The sequence below is a fragment of the Oryzias melastigma genome, linkage group LG23 (assembly GCF_002922805.2).
Source record: "Oryzias melastigma strain HK-1 linkage group LG23, ASM292280v2, whole genome shotgun sequence".
NCBI lineage: Eukaryota > Metazoa > Chordata > Actinopteri > Beloniformes > Adrianichthyidae > Oryzias > Oryzias melastigma.
The window spans coordinates 5,739,411-5,753,374 of NC_050534.1; the positions used below are offsets into that span (position 1 = coordinate 5,739,411).

Below are 13,964 nucleotides of genomic sequence, written 5' to 3' on the forward strand. Positions count from 1 at the left end.
TACTTTACCATACCATACCACCACACCATACCACCATACCATACCACCATACCATACCATACCATGCTATACCATACTACCATACCACCATACCATACTATGCCATACTATACCATGCCACACCATGCCATGGCATACCATACAATACCATACCTCCATATTGCACCTAGGAAGAGTGTAGACTATATTGTGGTTCTGTATACCTCCAAAATACACCAAGGTGAATGCTACAGACAGACTATAACATAGACACGGTGTAACAGAGCAGTACAAAGTTACCGGTCTGAGTCTTCTAGTAGGAGAAGGGTTTTTTTCAGAGGCTATACTTTTCCCAATATTGACTCCATTCACACACGTCCCCACCAAATAAACACCTCCATCTTTAAAGCCTTACTTCAATTGGTTTTAACTACCACAAAAGGAAACATCAACTAAACAATCAGAAATGAGAAAATCACTCCTCTCAATCAAAATGGCTTCCAAAATGGCTGCCCAGTAGCTTTCCCAAATCTTGACCTAAGCAGGAGGTAGGTAGGTAAGACTAAAAAATAAATATTCTAGAGACAGGCTAACTTAAGTGAAGTTAATTTTACAGTTGTGCTCATAATTTTACAAAGAAAAGTTTGCAAGAAATTCAATATTCTAGGCAATTTATCAGAGAATATGAATGAAAACACAAAAACTTTTTCTTTCCACTCATGCTTTGTGGTTGGATTAAGCCACTTTTTTAAAACATAATGATAACAGAAACTTCCCAATAGTTTGGAGGTCACTCTCTGTGCTGTTTAGTGTATTGTAAGTGAGCTATTTTGTGTCATTTTTGCAAAAAAGTTTTTCTTCTGGCAATTTGACCATGCATCCCATTTTTCCCTCCTTATTGTACACACTGAAAAGTGAAACATTGGATCAATCAAAGTTCTGTAATTTGATATATTTTTGTTATATCTTCAATATGCTATAGAGTTAATGGTTTACTCAACTCATATCTCCCTGTGATCCAGTTTGTTGACTTGCTGTCCCATATTTATCTGATAAGGAAAAACTAAAAATAAGACTATTTTTGATTGTCTCGATACAAATAGAGAAAAAAAATCCACTAAGTTAAGGAGGAGAATGACGAGATTCTCAACAGTTAAAGGGCCAAATCTGAGTCCCAGATTGGCTGGCCACTTCTTTACTAAAGTTTATTTATTGGAACAGTGTGCTGACTAATACATCACCATTCATTACCTCAAATAAATCTAAAACAGGTAAAAACTCATATAATATGGCATGATTGTAGCTTCTTCAAAAATGTTCTTTACAATAATCTAAATATCAGGTTGAAACATAAACATATAAAAGTCCCTAAAATATAGATACTCCACTACACTGGAAAAAAATAATAAATCGTATTAACTGATACAATTGAACTAATAAATAGTACTTTTGTCTATTTGTAGTGATTTGTTACTGTAAACTACTTTTTATACTAATATTTTAAAATAAAGTTTGAAAAGAAGGTCCTTTGTTTATCACGTCCTAAAAATAACTTGCTGTTCATGATTACAGATGTAAGTAAAAGCCGTATTCTGTACAGGTGACAAAAAGAAGATTACAGCCAATCAGGACACAGAACACAATGAAGTAGAAAAAAAAATGCAAAATTGTAATGTCAATCAGCAAAAACAGCAAGCTGAACCGATCTATAGAGAGGGACCAATATAAAGAAATTTCCATCAGCTGGAGTTTAAAACTTGTTTGTGGTAAATAAAGCATAAGATTACACTGAGTTAACTTAGTCCAGGTTTCAAATTGTATTGCTATTTCCCTGACACACATTTTTAAGTATATATGCACACACTCATACAGACATAATGGGTGGGCAGTAATACCTGTGTATGCAGACCACCCATAAAATCCTTTGAACAATGGTGCCAAACAATTGTTCAAACAATTGTGCATTCCTGTGGTCCCAGTGGGAATGCACAAGCAGAAGGCTCAAATCCCATCAGAGTCCCTGCAGGTTCCACTCTTCATGACTGGATTTTGTACAGCTTAAAAAAACATTCTAATGAAAATCATGATTTTGGTGTTTTTAAACATGCTATTCTAGCACTGTTCTCATCAAGGACATATATCAAATAATGCATGATTATAACTGCGTTTCTGAGTATTTCTTCATTCAAATCGTGATGGATCAGGGGTTGATGAAAACCCACAGCTTGGGTTTGTGACGCAGCTCCGATACGCTTGCCTTTTCTTTTCATGCTAATGCTAGCTTGGGCTTGTGAGATGCTATAAGCTAGCAGGAGAGGTTGTAAACAAAGGTTTGATGGGACTGTTCTGCGGCAACAGTCCCGCCTATAACTCAAAAGGAGATTTCTAATGATCTCTTGCTTCTCCAAGATATCTTGAAAGACTACTGGGAAGGATTTTACAATAGAAAAGAAAAGTTGGATCTATCTATAGCAGGGGTCAGCAACCTGCGGCTCCAGAATCACAGAAAAAAGTACTAACAGTACTGAGCTAAAACATTTTAGACATCAAGTTTTTGTGAGCTGTGTACCACGGAAAATCAGTTGGAAGTCCGAAAGCACAACCAGAATTAAGGCGAACGGTATTATAAGATAGATTTTCTATTTTTTAACAATATTTGAGAAATAAAGTGAAAGTCACAATTGGCTCTGATTTGTTTTTTTAATTGGATTCATGTATTTTTGGTACGACGGAGTATTAGGACCACTTTATCGAGAAAATTTTGATTTTCAAAATTAAGACTTTAAATCTTGTAATTTTACGAAAAAAAAGTCGTAACTGCTAAATAACAAGTAAAAGTATATTTATGACTTTAAAAGTCATTGGCTAAATTTATGACATTTAATCTCGTAAATTTATGAGAATTAAAGTTGTAAATTTATTAGAAAAAACTTGTAAATCTACAAGATTTAAAATCGTAAATTTACGAGATTAAAACTGGTAAGTTGTATTGCTTTACTTAATGAGCAAAGAACCAAAGTTGTCTGTTTATCAGAGCCGTGCTCAAAGATTTTCGAAAGACGTGGAGTATCTTGTGAAGATTTATTTGCTTATTTATTTATTTGTGTTAAAAACAAAGAAATTCTGAACCTTTAAGCAATTCAAGATCAAATTATTTCCGGGTTCGGTGTTGGTAGTGTGGAGTTTCCTATGTAAAATAAAGAGCTCAGAGATACATGTTGGCAGGACCGTCACTTTATTTAGCCCTTTCCTTCACGTACCCAGAAGCCCTTTCACCACGTTACGTCCTGTCTGAATGATAATAATCTATTACGTTGGCACAAGAACATTAAAAATTCAGAAAACTAGTCCTCTTCAGACAGAAGCATCACAGAGTTGGAGGAGATCTGGTCTGTCGCGGAGGAAGAAATGGACAGCTGCTTCATCAATGGGACCTGCAGATATCCTGCAAGCCACCATTGATGAATAAAACATTGATAAAGTGTAAATCAAATAAAGAAACTTCCAAACATATGTAACGTTTTAAACGTTCAGTTTACCTGTTGAAATCCGAGACGCTTTTCACAGTTTGGTCAGTCTCCTTCACCTCACGGCGTAAATTTGCTCACTTCCACTTTAGTAAATTTACAAGATTAAATCTCATAAATTTACGAGATTAAAAGTTGTAAATTTACGAGATTTAAAGTCATAGTTTTACGAGAAAAAATTCATAATGACTTTTTTATTTGTGTGGCCCTAATACTCCGTTGTCTTTTGGCAAAGATCTACCACAAATGGTAAAGTAAGCTTATTTTTAAACCATACTGACATTAACGTGTCTCTTATTTTGAAAGAAAATCATCTGAAACTCTATCAAAAGTTATAAACTGTTTCATTTTTTTTTAAGAAAAGGTATTTTCTCTTTATATTTATGTTTTATTCATGCAAGAGAAGTTAAATTGTATCATAATGGCAGCATTGACATAAATACAAATTATTTATTATTTATTCTTATTTATCTAAAGCTGGGTTTTAGTCTGTAAATATCCCCCCCAAATGGCTGTGAAGTGTTGAAGGTTACAGACCCCTGATCTACAATATAGTTGGAGAAGGACCTTAAAGTTTAAGAATTGAATGTTTGCTGAAAAGTAAATTTGGGATAAAGGTAGCAAGTCGTTCGCATGTTTTTACTCCTTCTATAGTTTTGATGTCGAGACCTTTAATCATTTGCTGCTCTGACTACAATTAAACAGAAAAAAGTTGTTCCTCCCAAAATTTTGAATTTGTATTTAAAATGGAGTCCAAGTGCTGCAAAGAAAATGTTTTCCGGAAAAGTGTGACCATCCCCCACCCCGCATGGAGCTTCAGACAAACCCACTCCTCTTTTTCTCCACCTTTGTCTGGTGTCGCAAAAGAAACAAGGTTGTTAAAAGAAAAAAGAAAAGAAAAATGATCCTTCTTTTATTCAATTGTTCTTTTAATGGTAAACTTGTATTGTTATATTGACCGCAGGTGTCTGTGACAGAATAAGATGATGCTCAGAAACACTCATTTTTGTTAGTTTTTGCTTTGTACTGGTAAGTCTTTTCAACCAATCATCAATGTATTTGTATATCAAGAATATACATCTTTATCCTTGTGGGTATATTTTTTATTTCTGTTCAATCAATCAAACTTTATTTATATAGCACTTTTCATATAGAAATAACACAAAGTGCTGTTGAAACAAGATTCAGTTCTAGCATTTAGCATTAGCGTTAGCATCATTCTATTACCTCGATTTTCTTCATTCTGTTTTCTAAATAAAAGGCTAGCTCTCTGACTAATTGAAGACATAGTAATTAATGACTTGTTTAGATTATAGGAATGTAGTATACTAATCTTTTTTTTAAGTTCTGAAGTGCAGCTGGGATTCCTCAGGAAGTCTCGGGGGTGTTGCTGATTTTGCCCCGAGGTCTAAAGGGTTTGGGCTCAACAGAGTCTTTGTGATTTGTGTTTTACAAGCACAGAATTATCTTAAGGATACAGTAAGCACAAGTGTGCTGTTGTGTTATCACACATTGCATGTTGTTTTACCACCTTATCATGTAAAGTTCCTGTACAAAAAAAACAAGAGGCTGCACAATATTTCACAAAAGAGAACTGTGTTGTCAGCACAGCACAATTTTACACAAATAGATTTTGAAAACCATTTATAGTTTGTGAATATAGGAACATTGACAAGCAAGAGGAGCTACATTGAAAATGGGCATAGGGGCTCTCATTTTATGCGGAAGCAGACCGCGCGGAATCCGCCTCACCTCCAGTTTTAATTAGATGCGTATTTTTTTGCAACAGGCGCTTCTACTCATCTATGGTTATTGACAGCTTCTACAATGAATTTGACATCGTCCATCTTGACTTCTCTCTTCCTCTCTCTCGTTGATTTGTGTTTTTAAACCACAGCCTCCGCTCCATAGTCGGCCCACTACCTTGATCTGTGTTTTTTCAGTCACCTGACTCCTCCGGTCCCCAACAAAAATTGTGAAAAATTGGTTATATTTTGAAAATTGACTGGATTTTCTCATATGTCTTGGCGTAACCTCCTAGCCTGATTGACACGGATTGCTCATGGTTAAAAATAGACCAGACTCCGAAATGATCGCTGCACTGGGCGAACCAGAAATCTTACTCAACGTAAAAATTTCATTTGATAAAAAAATAATACTTTTAAATGTAACTTATGGTAAAGCTTTTGTTAATTGATCCAATGTTGCACTTTTTACAATGTATTATTAGCAAAAGGGAAAAGACACAAAACTGAGTAAACAGCTAACCTGTATTTAGAACTACAAATTTACTTCCAATTTTTGCTTCTTTGTTTTTTTTTACCATAAAAAGTAAGCAACTTTTTTTTTTTTTAATACTGAACTTACTTTATTTAGTATTGGATTTATTCAGTAAAAAAGTAAGACTTAAGCTTGCCAAAACGTATGCGACAGAACCACAATTCACAGTGACTAAGTTATTTTAATCATTCAGTAATTTAAGTAGATGAAATTTGAAGAGCAGGAGAAAAGTCCTATACTCTGGACTGAGAGGGGAGTTTCTGTGACATCTCTGGTGTTCCTCTGCACTTATTATCGGGTGTAAATCCCCATCAGCTCCACTGCAGCTGCTGGACTTGTTACACTTTGTGAGACCGCTTCAGGGTGGGAGGTAGTGCCTGTCCCTACTTTTTGTGAATAGAAATGGCAGAACATAATGTACTTTCAAATTTGAGTCTTCAAACATCAGGACAGTCCTCAGATTTGTCACTGAGAAAAGTACTAATACTTGTTTTGTTATTAAAAAAAAAAAGGTCCATAAGAGGAATTGGAAAGTGACCACCTGACAATACTGAAAGAAACTCCCAACAAGTTTAAATTGATCTTAACACAAATAATGTCATTGAATTAAGTATAAAAGTCAAAACAAATAACAGGAAAAGAATATTGTAATATTGTGTGTTAAACTAAATCAGTCGTGTGACTTTAAAAACACCCTCTGCACCTCATAGGCTGGGAATATTAGATCATCAGTGACTAAAGACAGAGGATGCTAAATGTATGGGAACATTTAAAATGAAAAAAATAAATAGCTGCATGTGGAAACATCAATATTTTATTATGACATTCAATCAGGCTTTTCAAAATGGCTGCTCCAGATGAACACTCGGCTAACCACATTTAGAGTATTGCTGCACAAGCAGATCGTTTTCAGTGAGATCTCAGTACTTCTATCACTCTCGGGTGAAACACACTTGATGAAGTTGTAATTTATTGGTCATTTCTCATAGAATATGAAGGAAAACACAAAAACTTTTTTTCACTTATAGTTAATGGTTGGGTAAAGCCATTTATTGTAAAAAAAAAATCCTAATGATAACAGAAACTTCCCAAATGACTCTGTTCAAAAGTTTACATTCCCTTAAGACCTTGTTCTAGAATTCATAGCCTAGGGGAGGGCTAAGGGAGAAAGGAAGTCTCTCCAGTGTGTATTGGGTCTTCTCTGGGGCCTCCGCTCACTGGGACATGGCCCAAACACCTCCCCAGAGAGGCGTCCAGGAAACCTCAAGCTTAAGCATTAAATTAAAGGATGATCATAGAAAAATGTTGCTAGTTCAATGGACAGCTCCATCGTATTTCTGATGTCCCAACTAAATTTGTATCTCTTGTAAAATCTGAAAGGAGACGTTCCCCTTCGTGGTGGCGTGAGTTTTGTGGAGGTGTAGTCCTTCATTAATAGAGGCTTTTTGGGTGTCTGGCTGACAGACGAAACACAAAGGTTTTTCAAACAGCTGTGTTGGGGAGAGGGGGTGGTCAGAGCCCAGCGTTTGAGATGAGCCCTCTTTGACAGCTGCTTTTATCTTGTTATTATTCCTCTTTCACACTCCGGGATTTTTGGGGCTTCCTATTTCTTTTGCCGTCTCTTTCCTCTCCCTCCCTCACTCTTTATGCCACCGAGCTGTGATTGGCTGTTATGACAGGGACGTCGCTAAGCTGTCAGCCTCTTCTAAAGCTCGATTTAATTACTTCTTTTCACCAACATGACATTTTCATGCACAGATGCTTGCCCAACGTGAGCGCACGTTGGAAAGTCGATCACAGGGCCGACGCACAAACCAGCCAACAGAACTGCACGCTGGGCTGTCCAGTCACAAAAACAAAAGAGGAAGAGCATTGACTGAACCCTCTGTCAGCCACCTCACAAACCCCCCCAGATGTTTGTCTTCCTTTGCTGAGCTTTGAGGACGTCTTTGAAACATGGAGGCCCAGTCGCCACCGAGTTTGATGAGCATAGATGAATGCATACCCCCACCCCCCTCTGGGCCTTCCTCTGAATAGCCAATTAAAGTGAAGGGGAGTAGCGGGGGGGGCATCATGATGGTGTCTGAAAAGTGAGGTATAATGTGGAGTCCTGATATCTTACACAGTGATTATTGTACAGTGCTCTATAGTTCAAACAGGGATGCTTCAGTGACTAAAGGTACTCTGGCATCTCAGTTCATGACTGGATAAACTAAAACTGAGTCACATTTTTAGATTCACTTCTTACAGACAGTAGTTCTTTGTAAACACAAAACAATTTGAGATGATTTTTCATTATTTTTTCTCTATTGTCTCCCTAGGGACGGGCAATATGAATTTTTTTATATTTTGATATTGTTTTTTCGACATCAGGCGATAATGATAGATATCGCGATATAAACTAATTAACTATATTCATCAAATGTGAACAATCTGCAGCTCGAAAAAGAAATGTGTAGTCATCAACAGGTTGTTTAGACTTAAAAATGTATTTCCTGTCATACTTTCAACATAACAGATGCACTGAAAAATAGGGCTGGATATCGATTATGATTTCCAGAAATGAATCGATTTGATTCACAAGAGCCTGAATAGATTTGATTCCAATTTATTTTTTTATTCTTTTGATTCTTCCATTTAATTCAATTTTGAGTTTACACATTTATACACATTTGCTTAGAAATACATTGATAATCTACTATATGATTTGAATATATTTATATTATTAGTTCCCATATTGTAAAATGTATTCATGAAATAATGAGATTGTTAATATCATACAGTGTTACATAGATTCTCTAAAGGAGAAATTCTAACAAAACTGTTTAGATCATTAACATTGTAAACATTGTTCTGCTTCTCCTGGAGGACGTTTCAGTTTGGCCACTAGGTGGTGATCACGCTATAGCAGTACACATTATTCAAGAAGAAGAAGAAAATATGAGCAAAAAACTGTGTCAGACCACAAACGGTTATTTTAAAAAAATATTTCCTTAAAAGAGTTTGGAAAATTGATGCCTGTGAGTTTATAAAGATGTTCATTTAGTCAGCGATGTATGTTTACGTACACTAAGCGTTAGCATTAGTCATCCTAATGGAAATAGCATTAAATGTTAGCATCAAGCTAGATGGCTTTAGCTTTATCTGCTAAATCGATCTCTATTTTTATGAATCGATTATATATCTGTAAAGCTTAAACCGACTCATTCCTCTATTGAGAAAATGTTCTATCACGAAATATATTGTTATTGTTTTTATTCTCGCTGTTTTCCATCTTTACAAGTACTTTCCATCACAGCTTTCTTAGCTTTTGTTTGTTCTGCTGTTTTCCCTTTCCCCTCTAGGTACCTTACCCTACGACATCAAAATCGTAATCGCTGGAAACCACGAGTTGACCTTTGACCAGGAGTTTATGGCCGACTTGATCAAGCAGGACTTCTACTACTTCCCCTCCGCATCCAAGCTAAAGCCGGAGAATTACGAAAATGTCCAGTCGCTGCTCACCAACTGCATCTACCTGCAGGACTCTGAGGTCACCGTACGCGGCTTCAGGATTTACGGTTCTCCCTGGTGAGTTACTAGTAATTGAATCCCACCACCTTCACTATCTCTTACACACACTGATGGAGGCAAAGCTGCAATCCTAACCAGACCACTGGAAGCAATGAGGTGTTCCGTCTCTTTCCCAAAGACACTTTAACGCACGACCACGCAGAGCAAAGGCTAAACCTACGAATTACGTTGATTGTGTTAATGGTTGAAAAGTTCAAATATGTTAAAGATTTGTGTTTAAGCGTCACCGGCGCCACCTCAGGTGTTAAAGGGTTAAAGACCCATTCCAATGAAAATGGTCTTTTTGGGTTTGTTTACAAGTTCTTGTAGAAAATAATTTATGGTAACACTTTATAATAAGATTCCTTAACAAGCTTTATTGACACATTAACAAACATTAGTCATGTGTTTGTTAGTAAGACTTTTTATTAGCACAATAAGCCAAGTAAGATTCATTAACATCTAAAGCAGGCGTCTCAAACTGACGGCCCGCGGGCCATTTGCAGCCCAGAAGTCGATTTTTTTTTTTTTTTTTTGAGAAAAACGCGACTTACTCAAGTACACTTGGCCTCTTGCTGCTCATTAGCATTACTTTTGACTAGAATAAATCAAAATCATCTAAAATCATCCAGTAGTGGAGAAACTTCCCCTTTAGGCTCTGTAATGTCATGTGACTCCTTGTGACCAATCATACGATGCCAGACAGTCACGTGACTGTACACAAAAACTCTTTGCAGCAGAAAACGCCCAGGGAAATCCCTCCTATCAAAAATGGCGACAAAGGACGATGGTGATTTTCAGCCAGGGGAGGAAGAGGACCCAGATCAACCCCCTGGGGGGTCTTGCCCACAGCCAGAATTGTATTTCTAATGCACTACTGCCGGTTTCCATAAAACACATCTTAAAAAAAATTCAAAACTTTCAAATACCGGTAATAATACATTTATCTTTGAGAAAGCATTCTAGTCTTGCCAAACACCATCATTACAATCTTCTTATAGAATTCCAAACTGTTTTTATTTACGTCATTTGATGCTGAATCTGTTCTGCAGCAGAGATTCTGCTCAGGTACTATGTGACAATAAAAAGACACTGATTCAGTTTTTTTTTTTTTATGATTTAATACTTTTAAAGGGTCTAGCAAGTGCTGTTCACTTAAACAACTATGTCATACATTTAATGCACACTCTAATCTCTAAGTGCTGCTTTTAGTCTCTGGAGCCCTGAAGTCACTTCCAACTTAAAGCCTTAAATAGAAAAAAGGGCATGACAGTTTGTTTCCATTTACATTGTGCCGTCCTATATTATAGATCTCTTAGTGTTCTTCTCTACATGTGAGGCATCTTTTTGTTTGTGAATCACAGCTGTGCTCAATCTGTGTCAGATGCATCAAGAGGTCGACGGTGTCAGGAAGTGGTGGACCCAAAATGCAGGAGACCAGGCAAGATGGCAGAAAAGTAAACCATTTCATAAATAAACTGAAACATGACAAAAACCAGAGGAGAAACAAAAATGATGACTGAGCAGAACAGATGACCTGACAATGATGGACTAAAAAATATTCCCCTAAATACACTAAAGCTGATCAGATAAATAAAGACAGCTGTGGCTGATTGACCTGAACACAGTAAGATTGACAAAGAATACAGAACATGACAGAAGCACCACAAAAACCCAAGTATAGAATCCTGACAGTACCCCTCCTCAAACGGACAGATCCCAGATGCCCAAAACACCCAAGAGGAGGAGACCCTCATGAGCAAAATGAAAACAAGTCCAGAAAAAGGGGCTCCTGCTGTCAGACGGATGTGAGGAGTATCAGAACACCTTCTCAGGAACAGCAAAGAGAGGAGCACTCTCTTTGACCCTCCTCAGGAACAAACACATAAAGAGGAGCGACCCCTGTGACCCTGTTTAACTGTTTCTAATTTTTACCGCAATCCTTCACATTACTGTGTGGCCTTTTGGGTAATATCTTTTAATGCCATTCTCTGCCTTACAATTCAAATCTGATCATTTAAAAGCTTCACTACTATTTCTTAAACTCCGATAATGTTGGAGATGTTGTTTGCATGGCTGCTAATTTAAACATAATTAGGAAGGACAGTAAATGTAAAGTCTTCTCCAGTGTCTGAAAGAATGTGTTAAAATTGTCAATCCATGTCATCTGTGTGTCTTCTGTAAAGAAAACTTACAGATGGAAGAAGCCACTCATGGACGTAGTCAGCAGATGCCTTAGGAATACTAAACCTCAGTGCATATTGTATTAATGCCTCCACAGCTCATCTGCTGCTGCTGTTCCTCTGCTCACACCACCCTCCTCACTCTGAAACCGGCTTGATCCACTTGTCAAAAGTAAATCCTGACACCAAACATGCAGTTTCTCTGCACCTGTTTTTGCTCTTGCAGTCTTATTCCACAAGTCTTAATTGTGTACATACAAAACCATGGTTGTTGATGGACCAAATGTCTTAACTATAGAAAGGCGACTACATTTTTATTAAGAATGTAATTTTTAAACAAACATAAAACATAAAAAATGTAGTTTTCAAGTATAAAAAAATAAAAGAGTATAAAAGAAATACAGCACAATTATAAGAAGAGGAAAGATTCATCCGCTTTGTGGTATTGATGGCGTTTTTGTTTCTTTATCTGTATGCTTTCCCTTATTGATCTATATTGTTGAAGATTCACTCCATCAGTTCTTCTTCTCTTCCTCATTAGTCCTGCTTTCTCAGCACAGAACAGTGGTACTAGACATTTTTTGGTTTCATCCTGTCATCCTATAATCCTTTGTTATCCTCTGCGTATTCCATTTCTGGAACACATACAGACACACACATACACAAATATATGGGTCCCTCCTGAAATAATTAAGCGAGTTTACATGTCATTGGTACACATTGTCCTACATGTTTTTTGTGAAAGCCAGAGGGGATGAACAGACAGCAGCCTGTATTTGCTTCCTTGAACGTTCTCTCAAATGTACTAATCATTCAGCTGATGATCACATGCTGTTTTCCACTTGTGGTTTACTCCCATTCTCTATCGGTTGTGGTCTACACATCAGCGGTGTGACGCAAACTTGTTGCTAAATTTTCCTTCAGCTCAGAATTACAGATTCTTATTGTGTCTGTAATCCACAATAGCGTTTCGTAGAAATGTTGATAAAAAAAAAAGAAAAATGCTGTTTGATGTGATTCAATCAAGGCTTTTGACTCAACCAAACCCCATCTTTCCTCCAGCTTCTTTGTATTCACGTCACCCCGTCCATTGCATGAAATGATAGTTTTTGTTTGAGGAGCGCATGAAGCAAATGCAACAGTACTTTCAGAAGCCACTGTGTTTTCACGGTGAAGCAAATCATGCACCCCTTGAAGAGTTTTTCAAAGAAAGACGCTGCAACGAGTCTTTTTCGCATCACTGCTCAAACATGAGACAAAGAAAAAATGTGCATGTCCATCACTCATCACAGAAAACAATGACGGGATAATTAAGGCTGGTAGGAAAGGGTTAATGTGAGTTCAAAATGTGAAAAAAAAACATTTAAAATATTCATAAACAATTGTGAGCTAGAAAACCTTTTGTATGGATTGAACTGTCCACAGAGAAGTTATATAGTACTCTCAGCAGCTGGTAACATATTAGTGATCTTCCGATTTCACAGTCTCAAAGCCTCCTTTTGCTTGTAATTTAACAGCAGATTTCTCAGTAACAGATCAATCTGTCCAAGTCTGCAGATGACATCTGAGTCATTAATAATGAGCTGTATTGCCGGGAGGTGCTGCTTGGCATATTTACAAATTCAGTCCTTCACGAGCACAAACACAGCCGTGAGTATCTGCTTCATGCCTTCCGCAGTTTTTTTTTCTTTCTTTATCTGCATCTAATTAGGAACAAGCTCATATCTGATGGCAGTAGCACTGAATACAAACTCCTGACAAGGATTAATTGTTTTTTGTGTGTTTTTCTGGAGAGAATTTGGAACATCTTACTATACTAGTTCCTAGATTTTTACTTATTCAAACAAAAAAGTAAATAAGAAAGAAGGAAAATCTGCCACTTAAGCACATAAACAAAGTTTTTTTTTTAAACACATGGCGTACCCCACTTTCAAAGTTTTGACTAAAGGGTCCAAACCAAAGTCTTATTGTGCTGGTTCCCAAGCCTGGATAAAGATTTAGGGTCGTATCAGGTAGGCCAGGGATAGGCAACTCCAGGCCTCGAGGGCCGCTGTGTCTGCATGATTTCCAGAAATTCAGGCCCTACTCCTGACCTGGTTCAGGTGTGTCCGATCAGTTAGAACATGCCAAAGCAGGGTATGTTGGAAAACATGCAGGAATGTGGCCCTCGAGGCCTGGAGTTGCCTATCCATAAGGTAGGTCATCTGATGAGAAATCTTCGGCAAACCAAATATGTGAATCAAATTTATCATATCAGTATCAGATCTGCTGAGACTTAGATTAACAACGACTGCTGGTGCTGTCCACCGACGAGATGCTGGTGAAAATTAGACTACTTTTGGTCAAAGAAGAGGAGAAAAGGTAAAGAGTTAGTGGACATGATGCAGAGGAGAAAGGTAGACATACTGTGTGTCCAGGAGACCAGGTGGAAAGGTAGCAAGGC

General features: G+C 37.2%; 1 protein-coding gene across 1 annotated transcript in view; it reads left to right on the plus strand.

The window, feature by feature from the left end:
* The window catches only part of mpped1 (metallophosphoesterase domain containing 1), a 76,942-nt gene that overhangs the window by 26,108 nt on the left and 36,870 nt on the right, over window positions 1-13,964 (plus strand). Inside the window, exon 4 of the mRNA XM_024287155.2 lies at window positions 9,131-9,356. Coding sequence (XP_024142923.1) covers window positions 9,131-9,356 — 226 coding nt within the window. The remainder of the gene's footprint in view (window positions 1-9,130; window positions 9,357-13,964) is intronic.